The sequence below is a fragment of the Styela clava genome, chromosome 1 (assembly GCF_964204865.1).
Source record: "Styela clava chromosome 1, kaStyClav1.hap1.2, whole genome shotgun sequence".
Lineage (NCBI taxonomy): Eukaryota > Metazoa > Chordata > Ascidiacea > Stolidobranchia > Styelidae > Styela > Styela clava.
Window position 1 is genome coordinate 21816241 of NC_135250.1, and position 24699 is coordinate 21840939.

The 24699-nt window shown below is 33.1% G+C and overlaps 1 protein-coding gene across 1 annotated transcript in view; it reads left to right on the plus strand.

The window, feature by feature from the left end:
• The first annotated feature begins 6040 nt into the window (after positions 1-6040).
• The window catches only part of LOC120348595 (CTD small phosphatase-like protein), a 30115-nt gene continuing 11456 nt past the window's right edge, over positions 6041-24699 (plus strand). The window contains exons 1-5 of the mRNA XM_039418758.2: positions 6041-6473; positions 7196-7395; positions 7748-7861; positions 8256-8312; positions 23013-23105. Of these exons, the coding sequence (XP_039274692.1) occupies positions 6266-6473; positions 7196-7395; positions 7748-7861; positions 8256-8312; positions 23013-23105 (672 nt within the window). The 5' untranslated portion in view covers positions 6041-6265. The remainder of the gene's footprint in view (positions 6474-7195; positions 7396-7747; positions 7862-8255; positions 8313-23012; positions 23106-24699) is intronic.

The window sequence follows — 24699 nt, forward strand, 5'->3', positions numbered from 1 at the left end:
TCTTTAAGGTATCCCCATAAGAAAAAGTCAAGTGGTGTGACGTCAGATGAAAGGGGCGGACACCTAACATTGCGATGGTAATGTTGGTGTGCCCCATCTTGCTGAAAATGAAACTCTCCTCGTCACCTCACACAATCTTTATTGAAAAATCTGCATTTTCCTCACGTTGTTGCAAATACCACCTGCGAAACTGTGCTTTTCGGTCTGGATGGCATGGATTAATCTTTGAATATAACTTTTTCAGTGACATTGTTGAATAATTCGATAACATGTGACTTTGAAATTCCAACCTCACGACAAGCCCGTCCTACAGACTTTCTCGAATTGAAATGGGCGTCAATTTGAGAACAGGCAGTGAGAAAACAACAAAAAAAATGATATTTGTAAATATTTTTACATTTTTGAAATATTAAAATTTTATTTAAACACCACGTTTACAGCTATTTTTATATATATATATATCAAACAACCAGGCTTACCATACGTCCCGCTTTAGGCGGGGCAGTCCCGCTTTTTAGCGTCTTGTCCCGCCACGTCAGCCAAAGGCCCGCTTTTGCGTTCAGCCATCCAGCATAATACACCAACATATACTCGTTACTGTTGTTTCTGTGTAGCCAGTGGCGTAGCAAGACTCTCGTGGGCCCCCCACAAAAATATTTCGTGGAAAAGACCCTAAAAACTCGCACATAAGCTAGAAAAAAAAAAATTTATTTCGTCAAAAAGCATAACATGTCGCTATAAAAAGGCTATGGTAAGTTTGGTAATCTAAAATTTGCGCTTTCGTGTTGGCAAACTCATCCACATCTTCGTCATATCAATTTTTTCAATTTGCTTCAAAAATCAGTAGCTTACCTGTGATAATTGTCGTGTAAGTTTTGGAAGAAAATTCATTCGCGCCGGCGCCATCACTTTTGGAGATTGAACACGCATCTGGTTTTCTACCGATACCACCGGTGCTAGGCTTAATTCCTCCTCAGTTACGTCCGGTATTCTTGTTTCAATTTTGGTTTGAATATTTCGTTTATCTTGGTTGCTTTAATTTTTTTCATACGTTCTTCCTCTTCTGCCCCTTATTCTTCGTTTTTTTTTTTTGCGCCACTGAGAGGTTTTGCTTTCGACATCAATCTGACAGCCTTCGTAATTGTGCCGGTGGCCAGTGCGATCAAACCACACGACGCCGAAAATCGACGACTCTGGCATTGTTACGTAACAAAACGATTTGAGCAGAACTAACATCAACATTTTAAGATGTGCATTACTGCTTTTGCAATGCAGCTTTTGGTTTTGCGGCTTAAATTTCTAAATTTTAACCGCTTGGGGCCCCTTTTCGTTGTGGGCCCCCCGCGACCGCGGGGGTGGATGCTACGCCACTGTGTGTAGCGCAACGCTAGCGTGCTCACTGAAGGTGGGTGCGGTATTTTGTTTATTTCGTTGTTTCCCGCTAACATTGTTAACGAACGTATCACATGTAAAATCAATTCTAATTGGTCCTGTTCGGACGTTCACGTGAATGTAACATTGAACAACATTTTATTAAAGGTGTTGGCTACAGAAAAGCATGTACGTTTAGTAAATTCTCAATGTTTGAAAATAGCAGGCTATTTCATTATTCTTCATTCCTTTTGCTGTTCATAAAAAAATCCAACGTCGGATCATTTGTATCTTTAGCTTCTATTTCTTTATATTTTTCGAACTTAACCCGATATTTAGACCGAGAATATGCGCATGAACTCTCGATGACAATATGGTCAATGAAGACAGACGGGATGGCTTAAATCGGCCTATAGTAAATCGGAAAATGTAAAGTTACAGGAGGCGTCCCGCTTCGAAGTCAAAAAAATATGGTAACCTTACAAATAACGATAGTTTGGTCTTCAGAAAAGTTTCTGTTTAGTTGCCGCAAATAAAACAGTTCATAAAAAGCTGGGATAAAATTACTCGTTTTTCTGTTTCGGTTCCCGTACATTTGAAGCCACGACAATTGCACCTGCATATATTGCACCTATGAAATTTATTTTTGTTTTGCGGATATTTGAACTCATATTAACCATAACCCATGGGTTTAGCACCCGCATATAGATTGGACCCGCGGAATAAACTTATACTTATACGGTCACCTTCTGTTCAGTAGTGGGATTCAAATTTTTTGTCAGCCGGTTTCATCACAAAAGTCATATTTATTCAGCCGGTTCTGTTACAAAAAGTCATTGAAAATAACCAGTTATGCTAACCGGTTTGCTGATCTCATAAAAGTCCGTGACACGGTTCTATAGACCTTTCCCCGACCTTTGACCCTCGGAAAATTCTCCCTGTACTTTACCATGGACCTTTCACCCCCTGAAAATTCTTCCTATACTTTACCATTGCAAAATTTTCGGGGCTATTTTAAGAGTGCTTTTGCGAGTTGGCGCCTGTAAAATGGGGTATGTATTTCAAACCATCATTATGATTCATCGCATACAACAATCTGTTTAACAATCTGTACTGATAAAGAATTTCAGGCTAGTCTATCACAGCTATTTCTACACTAATTTTTATTACTGCAATTAAATCAAAACTCCTAGAAAGACAGAGTGATCATTGAAATATTGAACCGGCTGAATCCCACCATTGCTTCTGTTCCCTATGCCCACGCTCAGTTGCAGTCGTATGCTACACCCAGGATGTTTTTGCATACAGATTTTAGCACTCACAGCTTGCACTCACGGAAATTTGCACCGACGTATATTTGCAACCACAGACAATTGCACACGTGTACATTTGCAATTAACACAGCAATTTTGTCGTCAATGGGAAAGCGAATGCCAATCATGTCTCAACAACGCCAGCCAAATACGACAGCAATAATCCACGCAAGGACATATCAGTGACCGTAAAGACGAAGCATGTACTCAATGGTAAATATTAACGAGCGCAAAAATACAACTCTAATTAACGCATTTCAAGCCGCATACAATAATAATAACAAACTAACAAACAAAGGTAAAGGGAGTAAATAAATCAAAAGTAATTTAAAGCAATGTAGTTGTCGCGAACGCTACCTGGTGAAGGCCTGGGTCCCGTGAGTCACGGGCCGTGACCAACACAGAACCGCCCCGTTGCTCTCTGAAGGCTGAGGGTCTAATTTGGGAAATTCTAGCCAAATGGATGTGAAGACCAAACAAGGATTTTGCCTGACATTAAAAGACGGACTGCATGATAATATAATGATTGGTGGACAAAACGTCTATTCTGTAGAGAGTTCAGATAGACTTTCCATTGACCCCCAAATCGGAAACTCGAAGAAGTAAGTCTGTTTCCAAATATTTAGCCAGTTCCAGATGTTAATCGTGAAAGAATAGCGGGTGTCCAATCGCTCTTGATGGGCCTGTTCTAATCAGTCAATGATAATTTTTCGTAGTAAAGTTATTTTTAACAATACAGTCCCTTAGCCATACCAGCTGGTATTGAAAATTTTACGTGACATTTTCTGCCCACATTTCCCGCTAGCGCGCGAACAAAATTCTTGCAGCATGACGTTTTATACGGTCGGCGATTTCGAAGGGATTATTTACGTAAAAAAAATTGTCCGAGACGTGTGTGTGCGGGTGCGTTGTTTTTTTTTTCTTGATTTTTTCAACGAAGTATGCGTGTGCATGCGCATGCTCGCAAAGGAATTTGCAGTCATCAGTGAATTTGTCGTTAGTTATTCGTCCGCTATTGCTATTACATTTTATAGTTGGCTATCGTAGTTTGACAAGTAGTTCAGGTTTATTATCTACAAGTACCAAATTATCAATAGGTCTGGCAACATGCCCATTCCAGGTCATGCGAAAGTTAATACCGTACGTACCGGGTACCACTGTACCAAATGCATATTTTGATAACCGTCATGTTCACCGTTCATGTTATGTCTGTCTGTATGTACGGTACCGGTATGTTATCACTACTGCACTACCGTACGTACCAGGTTATGGGGGTGTGCTAACTCGGAAACTGGACCTCCGTCAGTCGCACTACTGCAATGCAGGTATGGTACCGGTACAGAGGTAAAGACAAGACACATTAGACCTGGAGAAAGGGATAGTTCATGTAACGTTAGTTCTGTAGTTCAGTAGTTGCATGTTCATATATTAATCGGGCAGAAGTCTAGGTCTTGAAATTTATTTTCAATTCAACTCGCAGCAAAAAATACAAGTTTCTGTGTTTTCAGAGTATTATTATTTCGCAGTATTATTTCGATGACCTTGAAACTCTGGTTATTATCCTCCATGGTGCTTAAACCCTGTAGCATGCTTAAGAATTTCTCATGGGTTCCACTGCACTCAGTTTGAGAACCACTGGCTTGAATATTTTTCAGTTTTGAAAATTAAGGAGGCATTTCAGTTTAGTTTGTGCTTCTTAAAAACAAAATCATGCCCAGATGCAATATTTCCATATCATTTTGGTATAGGCAGGCCATTTCAATCACTTCTAAATGTTAGCAATCAGTAAGTAAAATACCAATCAAAAATCAAAGCTAGGAAAATTCAGGATAAATTGGATAGCAATCTGTAACAGTATCTTTTCAAGTTCAGAATTATATGCAGGGTTGTCCAAAACAAATTGAATATTCGAAAACATTTGAACATCAAAGTATTCGAATACCTTTTTGGCTGATTTTCGAATAATTCCGAATAGTAGCCGCCCTTCGCCGTCAGCGAGGTGTTTTACTTCTAAGTGAAATCTTCATACGATTTTTGGCGCTTTGTAACGTATTGTAATCACGATGAAATAGAATTGGCACTTTAATTATTTGTGATATTCTGTGTGAGCGTGCGCCTCATACTGTTGCATGATTGGCATTGCCGCTATTATCTTGCAAGGTTCTAATTTATACATTGATTTCCTTCACGTCGAAAAATTTAAAATTATTTAAAGCCATAATTGTTACAACACCCAATAAATTAGTCGGAATTATTAGAAAATATAGTTTATACTTTTTTTTGCTTTTCGGCAACCGATTTTGATAATGATAGTTAGAAGTATCGACTTTTTACTAGGATAATTTTCTGTTGCGCAAAATATTTAGATACCAGCAATTAAAATGCCTTGCCGTTTTAATTTAATTCTGTTTAACATAACCCGTGATTGCGTCAACTTACGAAAAAAATAAAAGCATTGCTATCGTATATATATTAAAATATCACAGTAATCTGTGGACATAAAATGTGTGGAAAACTACCCATTATAATTGATTCTTGATTCGAAGTTTTGTACTGAAAGTTTTGTTACTGAAATATGAAAAGCAATACTACTCTGAAATATCAGGCAATCCGCGGACATAAAATGTCTGGTAAATAGGCAGGTTGTAGATAACAGTTATTCCATTGTTTATTGTATGCAGTTGATTCATGCCCTAAAATATGCTTTTTACTCGAATTTATTTTTGAATGTATTCGAAATTTCATATTCGGAAATAATGATTTCGAATGTATTCGAAATAGTGAACTATTCGGTTTATATGCTGATTATATGCATTGTTTTCACTTCAACATTCTATTCCTATTAAGAAAATTTTTGCTTCTCCATGTTTGACTAAACATAACAAAATTACCTACTGAACACTACTGGATTGGAAAATATATAAATCTGAGTGGATTGTTTCTCAATTATTATTAAGGACTGGATCATAATAGCACTCATTGCATATGGTGCCATACTTGTCAATATTAGTCTAATAGCACAAACACAACCACAAACAACGAGATTCTAACACATCCATTTGTCAACCATGTACTTTATTACACACTGGGCAGTTAAATTTGAGTCATACTATATAGCTGGGGGCCTCATTTTGATACACATTCCCAAGCCACCCTCTATAATCTTTCACTTTCTGTTAGGTAGTGCCTTACAAATGGATTGAAACTGCGCTCCGAGATGATGATGAAATTTTTCTCAAATGCGTAGACAGTGAGGTTGTATATATTCATTTGGATAGTGCTTTGGTATCTTACTATTGGCAGGACTAAACCATGTAATTTTGATAGATTATCAGCGTAAAGGCAACATTTTAATGCTTTTTGAATTTCCGCAGATATAGCCTTCAGTTCAATCTGTCAAAGTGTTTTGTATCCTGTTTGAAAATGTTTGGAATACTTTAGTGAAATTTTTTATAATTATTTCATCTTTCTTAACCAAACATCTTTGACCGGATTTATTGGATACATATCGTAGACTTGGGATATATATGTTGCACAAGGAATTGCTAAAGATCTTGAGAATTTGTCTACATTGAGGGGTAATGCTGACATCATTTCCATGGTCAGTTGCCAAACGTGTAGGAATAAACGTTAATTCAAAAGCTGATTTGACTATTAAACTTGCAACAAGAAAAAAATTGAAACACTGTAGTATTTCAAGGTCAGAGAAATCGATGGATGGATCTTCCATCATAACTCAGGTCAATAGAGACGAAGAAGCATTAAGCAACGGACATACACCGAAAGAAGGTATTTGCATACTTATCGATATTATACTAATGGAATATTTTTGCCTGTCAAATGTAAAAAAGATTCAATTTAAGGTTATGATTAGTATGATCAGATTTCTTCTATAATTGAGCAGCTTCACTATTGTATTTGTTAAATGGTTTCATATAATTTTTCTTGGATCATTTGGTAATAAAATTATTTAAAAATGAGATTTCAAGTTGTCGGACTGTTTGGTTACTGGGTGTCAGCAATATATCCATCCCTTCTTCTTGTGGATTTTACTAGGGGTCATATGGTTAATAGTACCCATGTGATCTAATAATCCAGCATTGTGTATAATTACCGTAATTTAAAACATCCGCAGATGCTTACTGATATATGCTAAATTCAGCTACCAAAGCTAATTGCTCTAAATAAAAGTAAGAATTTAAATTTCCAAAACATTAAAAAATATTATGCAATTAGGTCTTGCTCAATTATCTCATTAACGTTGTATTAAATCTCAATTCCTTAGGTCTATCTGGGCCATTGATTATTTTGAAATACTAAAACCAAAAATTTCGTGTTTTCTCATGGACACATTTTCTCACAATTCATGGAATATTAAATGAAAAATTATGTTAAATTAATATTGATGGTTGCATGAGATGAGATTTGAATAAAAAATTTAAATTATTACAGTATATAACATTTAAATTAATAATATAGAAAAAGGTTTAAAAATAACATTTATTGACCAGATGAAGTTACAAATACAAAGACAAAGAAAGTCAAACGAAGATCGCTCTTCAGTTCACTGAGATGTTGCTTTGGACAGCCAAGGAAAAGAGGAGATATACAAAAGAATAATAAACCAGATGCCTGGAATAGTATTGACAACAAAAAGAACCATGTCAATAGCGTGACAGCTGATGGCCACTGTGAGGAACCAAATGGAAATGTATGTGTTATGATTATCGGTATTCAATCAAAAAATAAGCAAAGGATATAGATAATGAAAGTGGGATACCCTGAATTTAAGATTGCTAGTTTTCGACTGCATATTACTTTGCTGTTATCAGGTTTTATATAAATATTTTGTTTTAATCCAATTAAAAAGTAAACTGACTTTTGTATTGAGTAATATACAGTGTTTCATATTTGTTTTCATGTGTTGTATTCTTTAAATTATCTGTAAAGAAAATCACTATTCTTGGTTTCTTATTACAATGAATATTGGTTGGTTTTGAACTGAATAATTGTCTCTGTTTTAATGTTATTATTATTAAGTTTTGTTATTGTGTTTATTCTAGGCCACACAAAATGGCGGTCAGAAGTCCTTGTTGCCAAAACTTACTGAAAAATTTCTCAACAAAAAATGTGCTATTATAGATTTGGATGAAACTTTAGTTCACAGTTCTTTCAAGGTAAGTTACATTATAAGATGAACAGCTTTACTGTTTCACATAAGCACTCTCAATACAACTCCATGTTGAAAATAACTTATGCCTAGCGCAGTTCCGTGATTTGACTTGTATCTTTTTGCAGATTCATTCACCAATTTTAGTGTTCAGTTCTGTTAACCTTTTCTAGTGTTAGCCAGAATGTATTGAAGTTTGTAATGCAAGTTGTAAATCTTGTAAAATTTCACGGACTCCAATTGATTTGCCACAAAAACATCTGATTTTAATGTGATGTTTGAATATCTAGATTTAATTAAGCGAACTGTTTGATTTTCTATCTTTCGTCTAGTTATTTGGGCCATGTCTAGCAATTCTATATCTGTTCTCTTAAATTTTATATTTTGTATTTTACTTTCAGCCTATAAGTAACGCAGATTTTGTTGTTCCTGTGGAAATAGATGGCACAGTTCATCAAGTAAGCTTTTATAATTTTAAGTGTATGCATGGAAATCATGAATTTGAATACTGTATGAATGCAAGACTATATTGCGAACTTGCATGTTTTACATATATGCATCGGCAAATACTGTGACATTCAATCTGCCAGCAATAAGTGATATGGCATCTTTTTGAATACACGATGTTTCTAACTTCATTGTTGTCTGTAGGAATTCAGTTATGATTATTATAAAAGTTCAGAAACTGAACTTGAGGCAAATTTAAAAGTAAATGATAAATAATTGGTCTTTTGGGAAACTAGTGAGACTCTTTGAGGGTATTTTCTGTTAATGCACTCTAATTATATGTAGTAATCTTGCTGTATTGTGGGTGGATTTGAAAATGTGCTTTGCTAAAAAACTTTCAAAAATGCCCAATTGTTGTTTTTTGTTGTAATGTATTAGTTGCCTGCATTGCTAATTTGCTACCCTTATCATTATCAACTTTTAAACTTGGTTTAACCTTAAAAAAACTGTGTTATGATCGAATCAGTAAACTTGTTTGCTGTTGCAGGCATTCATTGCAGGCAGGCATTGATCATGTATGTTTCAAATTGTTGTGTAGCATGATTTCTGAAACATTTGAATGTCTTCCTGGTAAATGTGCACCCAATATTGTATTATAATTCATAGGAAAATTCAAAAATTACATAATATTATGTTCATATCCTTCTTGTAATGGTAAAAATTATATCCAACATACTAAGAGTGATTTTGATTAAAAATTTTGACTCCAATTAAAAAACTTTTCGATTCGGTTTTGTTATTAACTATAAGATATAACCTTAATTTTGAGCAAATAAGGCTTAGTCAATTATAAATCATGTGTCTTGAGGGTTAAGTCATTTAGAATTGGAATATCCTGCAAAAAAATACTTACAAAATTATTTTCCTAAACTAAAACAGAGCCTTTTGATTTTTGCAATAAATCAATTTTAAATATCTGTTCTACTGACCTAATTATAATGTTGTTTCAATTCCTTATTAAATCAGGGCCATACCTCTTTAGATTAGTATACTTTCATATTATTATTATCATTGTGAATTCGGTTACTAGTTCCAATGTTTACTTAGAGTGTATCTGAAATAAATTTTTCTCTGTGAGTGGCTGTACGACTAACTGTTGGCAATTCGATTACCTTCCATCCACCATTGTTCAAAAGCTTCAACAATTGGCCGAGCTCATGTTACTACAATACTAAATCAACATTTAACACAGGCCTATGTCACTGTCTTCAACTTGAAAGAAACTTTTTTTATAACAATTCAAAAACAAATTTCGCATTTTTTAATAATTTCAAATCTTATAACTCATGGTAATGGTTAACCTATTCTCACAGAAAAAATATTCGCTATGGCCTGTTGCCAACTTTTGCTATGTTCAATCGAGCATTACTCTACTTGGCTTTTGCATTTTTTCTATGGTTCTGCTCGGGCCATACTTAGTTTATGAAGAATAATATATTTAATAATTTTATAATTGTTGTTGATTTACAGTGATTAGCGCCTTGCAAAATTTATCTATTAATTAAAAATACTCAAACTTGATTCCAGTCAGAACTTTAGAATACCCAATTACTGTTTTCTGACATGACAATGGTCTGGCAATTCTGAATTATGCGTGAATTATAACAGAAAAAATATATTTCAGGCACAAAGGATACCAAGAGTCCTATATATTTTTAATTAATTATATATTCATAATATAGCTTTTTTTTTTAAATTTGTGATATCGAAACGCAATTAACCTAGTTTATAAACTTCCAATTGTCAGATAACTTTTATATTTTTCAGCAGTTTCATTTATTTTCTGGAATTATACTTTTGTTTTCTACCGAATCCATTCAAAATAGAAGTGAATAGAGAATTAACTGAATTACAACATAGTTTAGCAAATTATAATGGTTATGGGCATGATTATTAACGACTTCATAAAAATACAATAGATTTGGCATTTAGTTATTTTGGTATTTCAAAGTTTAGCAAAATATTATAGTTATGGCCATGATTATTCATAACTTTATAAAAAATACAGTACTTTTGTTATTTAAACTCTTAATTTTTTTATATCTGATTTATCCAGCACCCTTGATTGTGAGATAACAACTGACTCCTCACAGCTGTGTCCTATCCTATGAAATATTAAATAATTTCAACATCAACAAGGATGCCTAATAATAAATTTAACATTAAGCCGAGTTCCTATGGGACATTTGAATCTTTGATATCAATGGCGTTCTTTAATCAGTGAATGTAATAATATGTTTAGAAATTTGACCCTGTGATCGCTGTGGGTCCAGGTTGTCAAATGAGAAGCTATGACTGTGAAATACCAGTCGATTTAACATAATCTTTATGCAAGTTACTGAGGGTTCACTTGTCACAAAGAAGAATATAAGAACTTTTTAGCTGAAAATAGTGAAATTTGAATTTACCTGATTATATTTGAGATAGATAATTGTTGTGAATTCAAATAGTCAAAATCCAACCTGACCTCAATCGTTGATTGTTTTGCCAAAAATATATAACTTAGGACTAGCTTTAACATTTAAAATTTGATTTATATATCAGACTTTCCACTGGTGCCTTATAAACAGTACCTAAATATATTATCTCCCTGAAACCAGACTATCGGCTGTGATTGATTTTGCAGCATGTTATCGCCAGGAATATCTAAAACTGTCATAACCAAACTGTTAATTCAAAGCTATTAATTCAGCTTCATATTCTGTTTATTGCTTTGATTAGATACAAGAAATATATTGTGTTATGAAGAATCAAATATTGTGCCTTTTTATACTGGTTTATACTTATCCTTTATATGCTGATACTATTTGAAGCGTGACAGGGTTTCATATACAAAAATATTCGTAATTCTTATCATGAAAAAAGTATTTTTTCTATGGGCCGTAAGTGGACAAGTCATATTACGTATTCACTGATCATTTCATTCAAGTTTTTCTCAATTTATTATGATCCTAAATGAAGTCATATTTTAAAACTGTGATGTTCAATGAAACAAGTCAAATTCATAAACCGTGACATTCCACTGCGCATGTATGTCGTTCACCTCATTGCTCGCTCGTTCAGGTGTTAGCATAAGTTTTACCTTTTTCTTTCTGTGTGTTTGTCCTAATCCTCATTCTTAAAGATAGAAGAGAGAGAAGAACAACACATGACAGCCCACTCATCTGTCAGTTATAACCCTGTTAAGAATTTACTTATCTCTATCAAACATCTAACAAGCTTGATTCATGGATTTGATATGCTTCTAAACACAGATCACTCATGTTCAAGCATGGCTCAGAATTCCTCTGCCTCAAAATATATGCCAACCTTTTATTAAGTAGTGCTTCGGCAGTCATTGTAGGCTAAAAAGATTATTACCACTTTCCCCCTTTTTCTAATTTCTCAAGACTCCAGAAAACTTGGAATTGAAATTAAATTATATTATATAATTATATAATTTAATTAAGATTTAGTTTATGCTGAAAATTATAATAGACTGAAGATAGAATATTTTATTTCTGAACTTTAATCTTATGTGACATTCTGTACTGAAATCATAAAAATAGTTTTAAACTCATTTATCTTAGGTTATTTTGTTTGTCTCGACAGTGTTTATAAAACATTTGGGTATTTTGGAATTGTTCTCACACTTTCTTTGTTTATGGTCGATTCATTTTATAAAATTAGGGTTTTGTTTTTACCTTTGATTCACATTTACCTATTTTCTTGTTGAAACACCACACTTTGCGTGGTAAAAAAATTGTTATAAACTTTTTTCAAAGGGTTTGATCCAACTTGGTTGTAATTGATCCTCTTATGATATGGATAATCCATTTTAAAACATTCTATACAAACTGATCAAAAGATTTTCAATATACTTTACTTTTTCATACTGATTTTTTTTATACTTGGACATCCTATCATATTTGTTATATTCAATGGTTTATCGCAGCGGTCAAATTTGATGAACTTCGTATATTTAAGTTATTTGAATTTATACTATAAACGCTGATATGAAATTATATTATTCATTAACAGTTTTGATGAGATTTTCAGAATAAGTATGAATGTTTCAAAATACTTTTTTGTATGTCGCCTTTAGTGCTAAATGAAAAATGATGAAATTTAATGATATGAATATTCATATGCTTCCATATTATTTTGAAATACTTTACTGCTACCATTGTGATCTATCTTAAAAAATATAATTAAAAATATCTGTGTCCTGTGCCCACTCCCAGTATTTTTTTTCTCATACTTATTAAATAGTTACAACATTCTACAGTCAGCAAAATGGAATTTGTTAGATGGTTAGATTTGACCTTCGTATTATTTAAACCAACTCAATGAATATCTGTGGTATATTTCAATATCAATTTTTATCAACTGAAGTTTTACAAAATCAGATAAGCCACATTTATGAAAATTTTTTATTCACGATGTCATGACCTGGGGCGCTGTATGCCATTTTGCCTCAACACATACCACAGCATAAACATACAACCGTTTAGTTCCAAGTCTCGGGTATGAAAAAGTAAAACAAGTTATGCGTGATACAGAGATTTTTTGAATTGGCTGTACCATACATGCTTTTAACTTCTATCACTAAGCCGCATCTTAGCCTGGGGCACATAAGCACCAGTGTTTATGCCATGCTTAAAATAAATATTAAGAAAATCCTCATGCTGTATGGAAATGGTATTGTCCCTTGTTCGATAATCTTTTTTTAGATTAAACATCCAAAAAATGAGGAAAACTTAAATGTGAAAACTAAATGTGAATTTTTTACGTATATTTTGTGTATTTTATAAACCGTGCAATTTTTTGAATCTAAATGAGTCTTTAGTATAATAAATGATCGAACAATTCTACGTTTTCAAAAATTTGTTTTTCTATTTTATTGTGCCAGCTTTTTATATCAGATTAAATATAACGGTGGTAAGTCAATTGCTGTGTGTATTAAAATTAGCCTTATCAGGGTCTACCTATGTAATCTATGATATAAAATTTGAGAACACATTTTGCTTTTGATAAAATAGAAAAGCAGACTCATTATTTCCCAGACAAGTTATTTATATATAAGTGCCTGTCGTTAATTAACTAATGATCACTTTTTACTTCATTATGTTTCAATAATTATCAAGTAGGTACATCAAAACTCTTGTCAAATTAAATCACCAGTAATTGACAATAGGTTTGTATGAACTCAGCCAATTATAAAGTGAAGTATCTGATTTTAACTCTATATGTTACTACAAGCTAGGCATGACTAATGTTGGGGTTTCTAAATTACTCTTCTATAGCAAGTGTCTAGAGATGTATCTAATCAAGTGCATGTTTTGAATATGATGTCATAATTGGTCTTCAAGCTGATCTTGTTCAATACTAGAACATCGTTTATTGGAGTGTATATATGGATCTTGTTATTAGGTTGGGCAGAAATTGGCAACTGAGGGACCAATTAATAACAAATTTTTAGTAGGCTTGCTCAAAGATAGTTAAAGTCGCTAGGAGGCTATTGCTTTTATTAATTTTTGTCAAGTTTTTTCAAGAGTTCTAATACTCCACACATGGCATCTGAAAGAGCATAGTTCAATTAAAATCTCAGAAAATTGAAAAAAAGTGGACATCTCAAAAAGGGGACATTAGTCAGTCTTGTTCTACAATACCGCTATGGGACCCGATATTTCACCCAAAATTTCGCTGTTATTGTAATTCATTGGAACATGTTTTTGTGAAATATGGGAACACTATAATTTGTCACATTTGTCTGCTGATCTTTCCAGCAAACTTTGTGTTTCATTGAAAGCCATCTTTTACATTCTCACACATTGTTATCACATTCAGAGCTAACGAAGAACAGCTGTATATCAAATCTCACCATTTTTATCACACTCCCTTGACCAAGCAAATTTGTGTATGAAGAAGCATTTTGTGTGACAATGAGAAGGGCTGGAATCTTAATAACCGTTTATGTATTACTTTGTTAAATATAGCCTGCTCTCTATAATGACTATTGCATTTCGATTAGTCATAATATATTCACATTTTCAAGTTCAGTTTCAATAACAGGCGGCTTGCTAATCAATCACTTGTTGTAATACTATAAATAAAAATGTCATATTGAAGCTATATTTCATGTCAGTCAGGGATGGCCATAACTGAATAATTTGCTATTATGAATACATTCAAAAATCAGAAAATGAAAAATACATTTGAAGTGTTTTCTCAATACTAATTGTTTGTATGGTAAATAACCTTCGCAAAACACATAGCAATAAACCTTATGATAACGAATAACTATTTACTAAAACATTTTAATGTTCCCAAACTACTGTGTTGAAGATTTTTGGTGGACCAAATTTGAAATGTTGGGCTTCAAAGGAGAAATAGTGATGTGCTTCACTGAATCTAAATGTTCACCTGTCATTAACAGAGTCCATAGCTGAGATTTGTTTATTCTGATGAATGAAAATGCATGAATGTTCACAACTGTAGGTCCAAAAATTTTGTATTCATTAACAAAACTGGATACTTTCTCATTTAGAGGACAGAGTTTGTAGAAAAACGTCACGCAAAAGTTCCTTTTAATGCCAAGTCCAGAAGTTCTAGTTGAGTGTAAGCATCATCAATATATTCAACTACTGTAAGCTGGCCTATTTATCGGTACTTTTTTCAGCCAGACTGCTACCTTATGATAACAGGGCCACGATAACCACGGTACCTAGTGAAGTCCTCTGAGCATGGCCCAATAGGGGACCAGGAGCCATGTTTGAGAAAACCTGATACAGACATATTTAACAAAAACCACACCAATTATTTGTATTTATGGAGATTATTTTATTACATAGAATGTTTAATTTACGGTAATATTTTCTATCACTATTAGAAGTGAAATGAACACGCCTTTTGTTTGATTATCAGTTTTATATTGAAAATATTTTAAATCCATTACTTCTTTTTAACATAAACAAAATAGCAATGCTCAAACATATTTGCAAGAAGGTCATTCACCAGTACTGCTACAGTAAGGCATGGGTGACTGAGAGAAATGAGTTTGCTGAAAGAATTGTCGGCGCGAAGGGGGTTGGGTCAAGCATGATAAAATGAAACCGCAAAATTTAGAGTGAACGATCGGGTCCCATAGGACTTTGATTCTGGCCTAGGAAATTCAAAAAAAAAAATAATAGCTTTCCAACAACTTCTTCAATCTTTAAGTACTGAAATTGGTTGGTCAATTATTTACTAATGAATCTATAGGTTAAAATGATCATAGAGGTTCACTTTGTGTTCAATAATTACAAGTGTATTTGAGATTTTGCTTGTTTCATCATCTATCTCTGATTTCGATCTTATTGTCAATGTGAAACATTGTGGGTGTTTTAGCTTAGCAAGGTCATTTTTCATTGCTGTCTGCAAGATGGACATATGCAGCATTTAAAAAATTATTATGAATTGCAAAAGAATAGCTACAGTTTAGCATATCTAATGTAATTTCAAATTGTCCATAATATAAATTCGACCAATTAGAGTACACATATTATTAATAATAATTGCTGTAGAGAATTAGGCAAAGCTGAACTCAGCGAGTTATGCTAAGCTGCTGTTTAACTTTATTGAAGTCAGCTCTGGTTAATTATTTACCAGTTGGGCAATAGTTTGCAGAGTTGCTATTTGCCCTATGTATGTTGACTTGTGGCAAATACTCTTTAACAAAACGATCAAAATATTTTATTATCAAACTTTACTTTATCCACAATGCTACCAAAGTAATATTGCTTTTATTGTCTATTTATATATTGGAAACACAAGGTTATAACAAGTTTTGATAGGACATTTTTGACTTATCCGTTTTATTGTCAAGTCTGTCTTGGTCAGTGTTCACTATTAGCGCACTTTTTTGCGAAAATTGCGAAACACTTTCGCAACTTTTTTTAGGGACTGCGAAATAGCACTTTTTTCCGATTTTGAAGAGAAAAAGCACTTTTTTCCGATTTTGAATGGAATAAAAATTCAAAGTTTTCAAATATTTTCGAGTATTAAGTTGACAAATAAGTAACATACTAGTACTTTTGTAACTCAATTCTGCATATCATAACGATATTTATCGGAATTTTAACCTATGAGATGCAGACAAAGGAGATAAAGCTTTTGCATTAACGGCAAAATTCTTGTTTATAATATGATTATTATACAAGCACACCGATTCCGCTTCTCCCGCAAAAAACGCTCCCGGGTGTTTGAAACCAGATGTTGGAATACTAGGCAGTGCGTTTCTTTGAAGGTCATGTGACTATCAATGATATCGATGAATTCAAAATGACTATAAAAGTGTTAGTAACGTGTTATAGTCACTTTGGATGAATTGTGACCAAACTGCACGATTTTCAAATCAGACGAAACTTTTAGCAGCATGTCACAGATTTGCAAAATCACCAAATTCACAAAATACCATTAAGTGCCATTTTATTGTAATCACAATGTTGAAGGGACGTGGCATTTTCCGGAATTTTGCGATATTTACACAACTATTCCTCATTGATATGCGAGGACAGGTGGGCAAAATTCAATATTTTTTTGAATCGAATATTTTTAAGGAGTACCGAATAAACGTGGTGGAAACATTAAAAAATCGGCAATAAAGCCTTTTTACTGGTTAATTCCGTTGTAATGGCTAATTGTTCTTGTCACCGATGGTTTTGGCGGCGATATCCAGGTTTTGGGTAATCTATATTCCCGCCCTCTCCTTTTTACAAATATGAATTCTTGTGGGTCGGCGGTCATCAAAGTTTTATATATCGGGTTTACCCGTTCGTTCACATCGGCAACAGCTGTTGAAGACATTGAGGACTCAAATTAACATTTGCGTTGGCTTTAATATTACCTATCAAGATTTGTAAATTTACCGTCCCAATTTTATGGGAATGGTAATATTATTGTCCATACCGTGATGCAGATATTTATTAAGACGATAATTAACTTTGTCATGTATTTCTATGGTGATAAACTTGGCAAACCTGAAATTGTGCCAATCCTGAATGTTGATTTAAAATAGTGATTGAATAATTCGGCAATAAAGGCATTTCTGCGTGGTCATAAGACGAGATGGCGTTAATGAACAGCACTTCTTTTACAGGATATTTTACGTATGCGACTTAATGCTAAAAAGATTGGGCTCGAGTGCTTTTTTTTTCGAGTGCTCGAGTGCCTAATAGAGGTCAGGCGCTAATTGTAACTAATTCCCTCAAGTTTCAACGTGTTTTCAACAAAACAATACCCCGGCGATAATTATAGCTAAAATGTTACCGAGCAATTCACAATTTTATTTATGGAATTTGCAAATTCACCAGTTTCTTGACGATTTTGATATTGTCATGCCCTAAGTATTAGTGCAAAAAATACTCCCATTCTTCCGCGGCGGTTTGACGGGTTCTTTGTTCTATTCTTCAGAAAGTTCTGACACGGGGATATAGAATACTGAATCCGGAGGGTTGAATCCCTGTCCACTTACTGGTGATTTTCCGTTTTGAAATGCGTGAAACATTCTTTATTTTAAATTAAATGACGTTTCGCGGGCTAGAGTTCTCCCCGAAAATGATGTGTTCCAGACGTTAGTTAGACGATAGATAAAACATTAGATTATTAATTTTCGTGACGCCCCGTTTTCGAAAATACAAAGTTATATCGCAAAAAAGCGTTATGATACATTTGGAATGAAACATTATTTACCGTTAATTCAGATCATATTTTACTCTTCATGACACCCGGTATCCGAAAATACAGTTGTATCTCGAAAAATGTGTTTTGTTACATTTAAAATAAAACATTTTTGCGATTAATTTAGATCATATTTTACTTTTCAGGACACCCGTTTTCGAAAATACAAGGTTATATCGCAAAATGTGTTTTGTTACATTTAAAATAAAACATTTTTGCGATTAATTTAGATCAAATTTTTCCTTTCACGGCAACCCGTTTCCGAAAATACAAAGTTATATCACAAAAAATGCGTTTTGTTACATTTATTTTGCATTCCCAATAAAATACATATTTTCCCTAATTAAGGTCGTCGATGAATCTGTTCCTGTCGTTCAAGCTCGACACACGTTTGGACGAGTGTGGGGGCGGTTTTTTACGATTTTATTATACGATATATTACGATTAAGATTTTATGATAGAAGTGAATTTGTCTCAAGATGGTATTTTACGATTCCTGCCCACAGAAAATAAACACGCTGACAGGCTTGGTTATAATTGATATTCGTTAATTTTTTTTTTACACTATCAATAAACGCACCACACCAATTGCGACCATATAAATTGCAGTCGCATCGGTATGGACTGTATGTTTTTGGCGCTCTCACATTAATAATAATTTTCAACAAAACAATACCCCGACGGTCATTAAAGCTGAATTCGTTACCGAATAATTCACAATTTTATTTACGGAATTTGCAATTTCAAGATCTCACTTGACGATTTTGATGATGTCATGCCCTAATTATTTCTGCTTAAATGCCTCAAAATACAACAAATGTAATCATTTTCGACGATAACAGGCGCAACAATTCGTAAACGAGCCGTTATAACGAAATTCGCGATTGATTTTACCTCTCTCTTGTTTACAATTTTAACATCCCGCCGGCCATGTATGGTCGAATAAAATGTTCACATATTCGAAACATGACTTGGCTAAGGATGGAAGGGATCACTAAAGAGCTAATAGAAAGTACATACGCGAGGGTATGATATTAATATCGAGAATATTTGTGAGCATATCACAGGACTGAAATATTTTGCACCCGGCTGTTTGTTTGTTGGCAGAACAACGATACGCTAAAGTTAATTGATCGAATACAGGGAAGTATTTATTTATCATCTCACTTGCGAACATCGAGGTTTTGGCGGAATTGTACGATCATGTTGTCTTACTTAAATAATACCTTTTTCAATAAATGTTCATTTTACTTTTGCGACTTTATTATATGTCGGGTTTTCATTTATTTTAAATTCGAAATTGTCCGAAATACTCCCAACAGGTGTATAAGTACAATAATATTAGTACTTACCAAAGTACTTACCAGGGAAGTTTAATACACACGATGTGTAAAGGGCGTCGTAACTCCCGTTTATTAATTATAAATTATTTTTCATTCTGCTTAAAAATCAACGGCAGCATCTCACGTAACTCTCGCGACCAAATCTCTTTTGTTTTGTATGGCATCGTCTTGGCGATGAATTTATTGCCGACTGAATTTTAATTGTGTTTTAGGATAAGTTATTTTCTGTTTGTTGGTTTCTAAATTTTACAAACTTGGGTAGCAATTACTATTAATGTGAGATTTGTGCATATGAACGATTGAATATCGCGACTGGATGTCCGATATCTGAGAATGCGTAATTCTCTTTCAACATTAATTTTCAGAATATCAGCGTTCATGTGGTCGAATAAAAATTATTTATCAAAAGGATTGGTATTTCGAGACACTGTCAAAATTATTTGGGATCCACTATCATATCATTCGTTTATTTTTTTTATTCATGTTTTTCTCAAGAATCACCCTCCTTATATTTAGTGTACCTTCGCAAAAGAAAACTCTTTGGTGTCATCGTTCCTATTAGTGTAATTGAAATATATGGAAACCTCGCAAGTGGCGTTGTGGTGCGAATATTTGATACTAGGTCAGCAGCGTTACAAAGAGTGCTATTTATGAATGTTGAAAGTACATGACATTACTGAACATTTTGCCAATATATGATGTTTTCTGCCCGATTTAAACTAACTCGCACGCAAACCAAGGCATGTCGACATTTAAAAATTACTTGTCTTTGGGTAAGCTCTGAAATAGTATAATATAAATGTAAATGAGGAATTAGGTCACGCTAGCTCACGAAACGGGAGGATTTTCAAAGTGATCTTGTGTAATATTTCGGAGAAAAAAGTTTGAAAGGAAAGTAGGTCAACCTATCTCCTAAAACAGGGGAGTATCCTGCGTAATATTTCGGAGGGAACGTAGGTTAACCTATCTTTTAAAACAGCGGGTGGCGACTTTCAAAGTGGTTCAAAATCAAAAATTAATAATTATCAGATAAGGTTTAGGGATAAATCGAAAAGTTGAATTTCCAGCGCACCTAACCCTAATTAGGCTATTTATATTTGGGGGATTATTTTGCACGGGATTTGTACAAACGATCCACCCTGTAACTAATATGGTTTCCAGCCTGCCTCGTGTCTGTTAGATGGAAGGAGTAACAAATGTGAAAGTCTTTGCTGTTTAGGCGAGTAAGCAACTGACACCGTGATACATTGCATGAAAGTTTTGTCCGCGGCAGGTGTTAGCAGATGTTATTTCGTTGCCGATGAATTCGCTTGTTTTAATTAAACATGAATTCGCTTAAAGGGAACTCGGTTAACGAAAAGGCTTCTCTTTAATTCATAATATTAACCGGAGGAGCGCTTTTTCGAGTATCTATGCCGTTTTAAATGGGTTATATGAAAGGCTAGGGCACATAACTTGTGAAAATCGGCAAAAGCACTTTCGCACTTTTTTTTTCGACTGCGAAGCACTTTCGCACTCATAATTTGCTTAGAGTTAACACTGGTCTTGGTTATTCCACAAATTAATAAGGCCCAGGAATAACCAAAATGAATAGTTTTTTATTTGAATTTCTTAGCCAAATATTGTTTCAAACATTTAAAATCAATATTTTTGAATATATATCCTAAATTGAGTCATATCCAACAAAAAAATTACAAAAATCATTTTATATCGATAAAAATCAAATTTTGTGATGCAGAATAGTTTAAATAAACATTGCTTAGGTTGATTTTCTATTTTGTTTCAAATCCATTTTCTTGGCCATCAGATGCATTATGCTTATTATACTAAAAAATTTCAATTAAAAGGACTTTCTATCATATTATTTATATATATATAGCTTGTAAGAAACTAACATTTTTATATTTTTCAACTTTTACGAAATATATTTTAGAATTTTTTTTCTGTTTTTTTTTTCCTCTGTAAAATGTGAATAAAAATACCTTTAGGCATCCTCAAATGTAAAATGTGAATAAAAATACCTTTAGGCATTCTACTGACAAATTTGTAATATATTCTTGCACGAAAACTATTCAATTTATCAAGACTTACTGCAAGATCCAAATTAACATTACCAATTAGTTTTCTAGCTTCTGTGATCTTGTCAAAATTTCAATTTTTCTTGGTTGATATTTACTGCAAAAAAAGATATGACACAAATAAGCTTCAAAAACCAATCCCCCCTAATATTTGATCAAATTAAGTATGGAGAATTTTGAAGTCTAACTTTACACTATTGTAAAGTCGCCAGGACATGTTTGACAAAATCAAGCTATAATATTTTTTTTTACCTAAGTTAAGCTTACTTTATTCTAACAAATTTGCCACTGGCAATGATCCATTTCCACTTTCATGTATTTGCAATTGTATGTAGTTCGGTCGATCGATCAGTTTTCCCAGACATCGAATGCTTTATTCCTGTTGTGATTGTTCAATATCTATTACTACCTGTTTAGCCATCTTATCTAAAATCAAATAGGCAATTCAGTACCATTAATTAATTGAATTCCTCATTGAATTGCTGTTTAGTTTAGTTTTCCCAGATTGAAAATTGCCCATCCTAGTTTATATAGAATTTTAATTTAAAACCAGGAAAATTTTTTGTATTTCAACATATAATTCAAAGTTTGATAAAATTTATAATTTCAGTTTAAAATTGACATTTTTTGCTTAAAATTGTGGAAGAGGTCGCCTAGTGATGGTGATGGCATCCCAGCTTAAAATCCTATTCAAACCATGTCACCCAGGGTGCAATAAATTGGGTAGGCTGTACCCCAAAGATTATGGTCTTTCCCAAATAAGTAGCCCCTTGCATATCAGTGCCACAATGTGCAAAGCGGAAGGCATACAAATAAATACATCAAATAAAAAGAAATTCTTACATGCTCCCATTAATTAACAGTACAAGTTTCTGTAATTTTTTTGCATGTTATGCTAGGAAAATATCTATTTGAAAAAAGAGATAATTCTCATAACTTATGATTGATGTATATTTTATCAATTCTTATCGGCACATTGCAATGTTAAGTGGGTACCATGACCTTGAATTGAAGTTTACTTTTGAACTAATGTTAAATTGTAATGACACAGACTCAGATATCTTATTAGGTTGAGTGTTGGGTATGTTGAGTTTTATAATCCCTCAGAAATAACTTATATAACCAAATTTGTTGCATTGGGTCCATTGTTTGATTATCTTCTGACCAGACAAACATTTGGGCTTGATGTACGGTAGGTTAAAGTTAACCTGATGATATAATGCTTTGTGTGCAGTGCACATACTTTCGCCAATGATAAGTCATTGTTTTGCTGCAAACAATGGTGTTTAAAAAGTTTAATTTGGTTATTGTCAACAAGATTCCGTTGAAAATATACTTTTTAAAATAGGATAACTTATTTGCAGACCAGTGTGTCATACTGGGATTTTTTTTCAAATTCTGTTCTTATTTATTTCACTTTACTAGCAATTATATCTCATTTTTTGTTTTTGTTCAGTTTTTAGTCAAGATAGATATTGTTAATTATTAATAACAATTACTTGGAATCTTCAATTAACAATAATATTTTCAGGTCTACGTCCTCAAAAGGCCTCACGTCGATCAATTTTTACAGAGGATGGGAGAAATGTATGAATGTGTCCTGTTCACAGCTAGTTTGTCTAAAGTAAGTTAAAAAATTTTTATATAATATACAGCTAAAAAATGGGCTCAACACAACCTGATAAATTTGTAATAAAGCAGTCTGAAAACTAATTTCTAATATAAATATTTATAAAAGAAAGAAAATTGCTAAAAGAAAAATTTGTTTTTAAAAAGGGCCAAATACTATGACGTAGCTTATCTTAGACGTTCTCACGAAATTGATCGAATAGTGTTTAATAATATAAATTACCATTCGAAATATTATATCATTCACAATGTATACAGAGCACAGCACGTTGATAATAATTATAGTCAGAATATAGCTCTTGTCAGCTCTCCATTCTATCTTTCTATAAAAGTGTCAAAATTTTGTCATACTTTATTAAAATTGTTACTTTATTCATCACATCTGATAAAAAATATTTCACATTCTTTCATAATAAATAAAAATTATAATGTTACATTTCAAACTACCGTAATCATCAATCTATTATGAAAAGTAGGATTTCATATCATTCTTGTATAGTCATCTCTGACAATAATTTTACACAAATCAGACTTATTATTCAATTATTACCTAATATTTTAACTAACTGTAACATAGAGGTAATAGTTTTCATGTGGTGAGCTTCACACTCATTTTGAACGTTGTATTACATACAGAGTTTCAACAATTTATGTTGTGTAATGATGCTATCTATCCTACGTGCACACCATTATTGAGGCATGCTTTGGGTCATGCCTTTATACGCACGAATGAACTGGTTATCATCCATTTATTTCTATCGTTTATCGTTTTTTTTCTCCATTGTACGCTTGTTAAGCTCTGAATAACAACAATGTGATAGAGGAACTCATCCATCGTATGTCATTGATTTACAAGTTCACCCATTGTAGATATTTAGTACTTGTTTTCTCTCTGACTATAATATTGTTTTCTCTCTGATTCTGATATAATTTTGAGGAAATTTTCTCAAAGCGAGGTCACATACACTCACTCCGAAATTAAGGAGATTGATTTTTTACTGTAAAAATATATATTTCATTCTTTGAGAAAATTTGCTCAATGCAAGGTCACATGCACTCACTCAGAAATTGATCGCCTACTGTAGTATAATATGTATGTTTTTTTCTAATTTGCTCAAAATAAGGTCTTGCACACTCACTCAGAAATTGATGAGATTAATCTTTTACAAACCATATAAATATATTGAAAGGAAATTGCTCAAAGTAAGGTAGCACGCTCTGAAATTAAGGAGATTAATCTCCTAGCGAAGCTACAGCGACCACTAAAATTGCCCAGAGCTACTTAGGCGGGCTATAAGAAATTATAGTGTTAAATTACGCATTAGTAAATATCAAACAATTGCTGTTAAAAAAATCTATTATTATTTATTTACGAGCCTCTCCAAATATTCTGTTGAATCTTGTCATAGATGGTTCTGGCTTTTCTATGTCTATATTATATTTAAATCATGCTCGAATAAATATAATTTTTGTCTTGTGTTAAATTACTAGAACAATTCCGTAAATTGAACATTTGACTGTTGGAATGTTTGACTTTTATATTAAAATGGCATTTTAATAATTCATGGGCACTCAAGGTGTTTGATGCT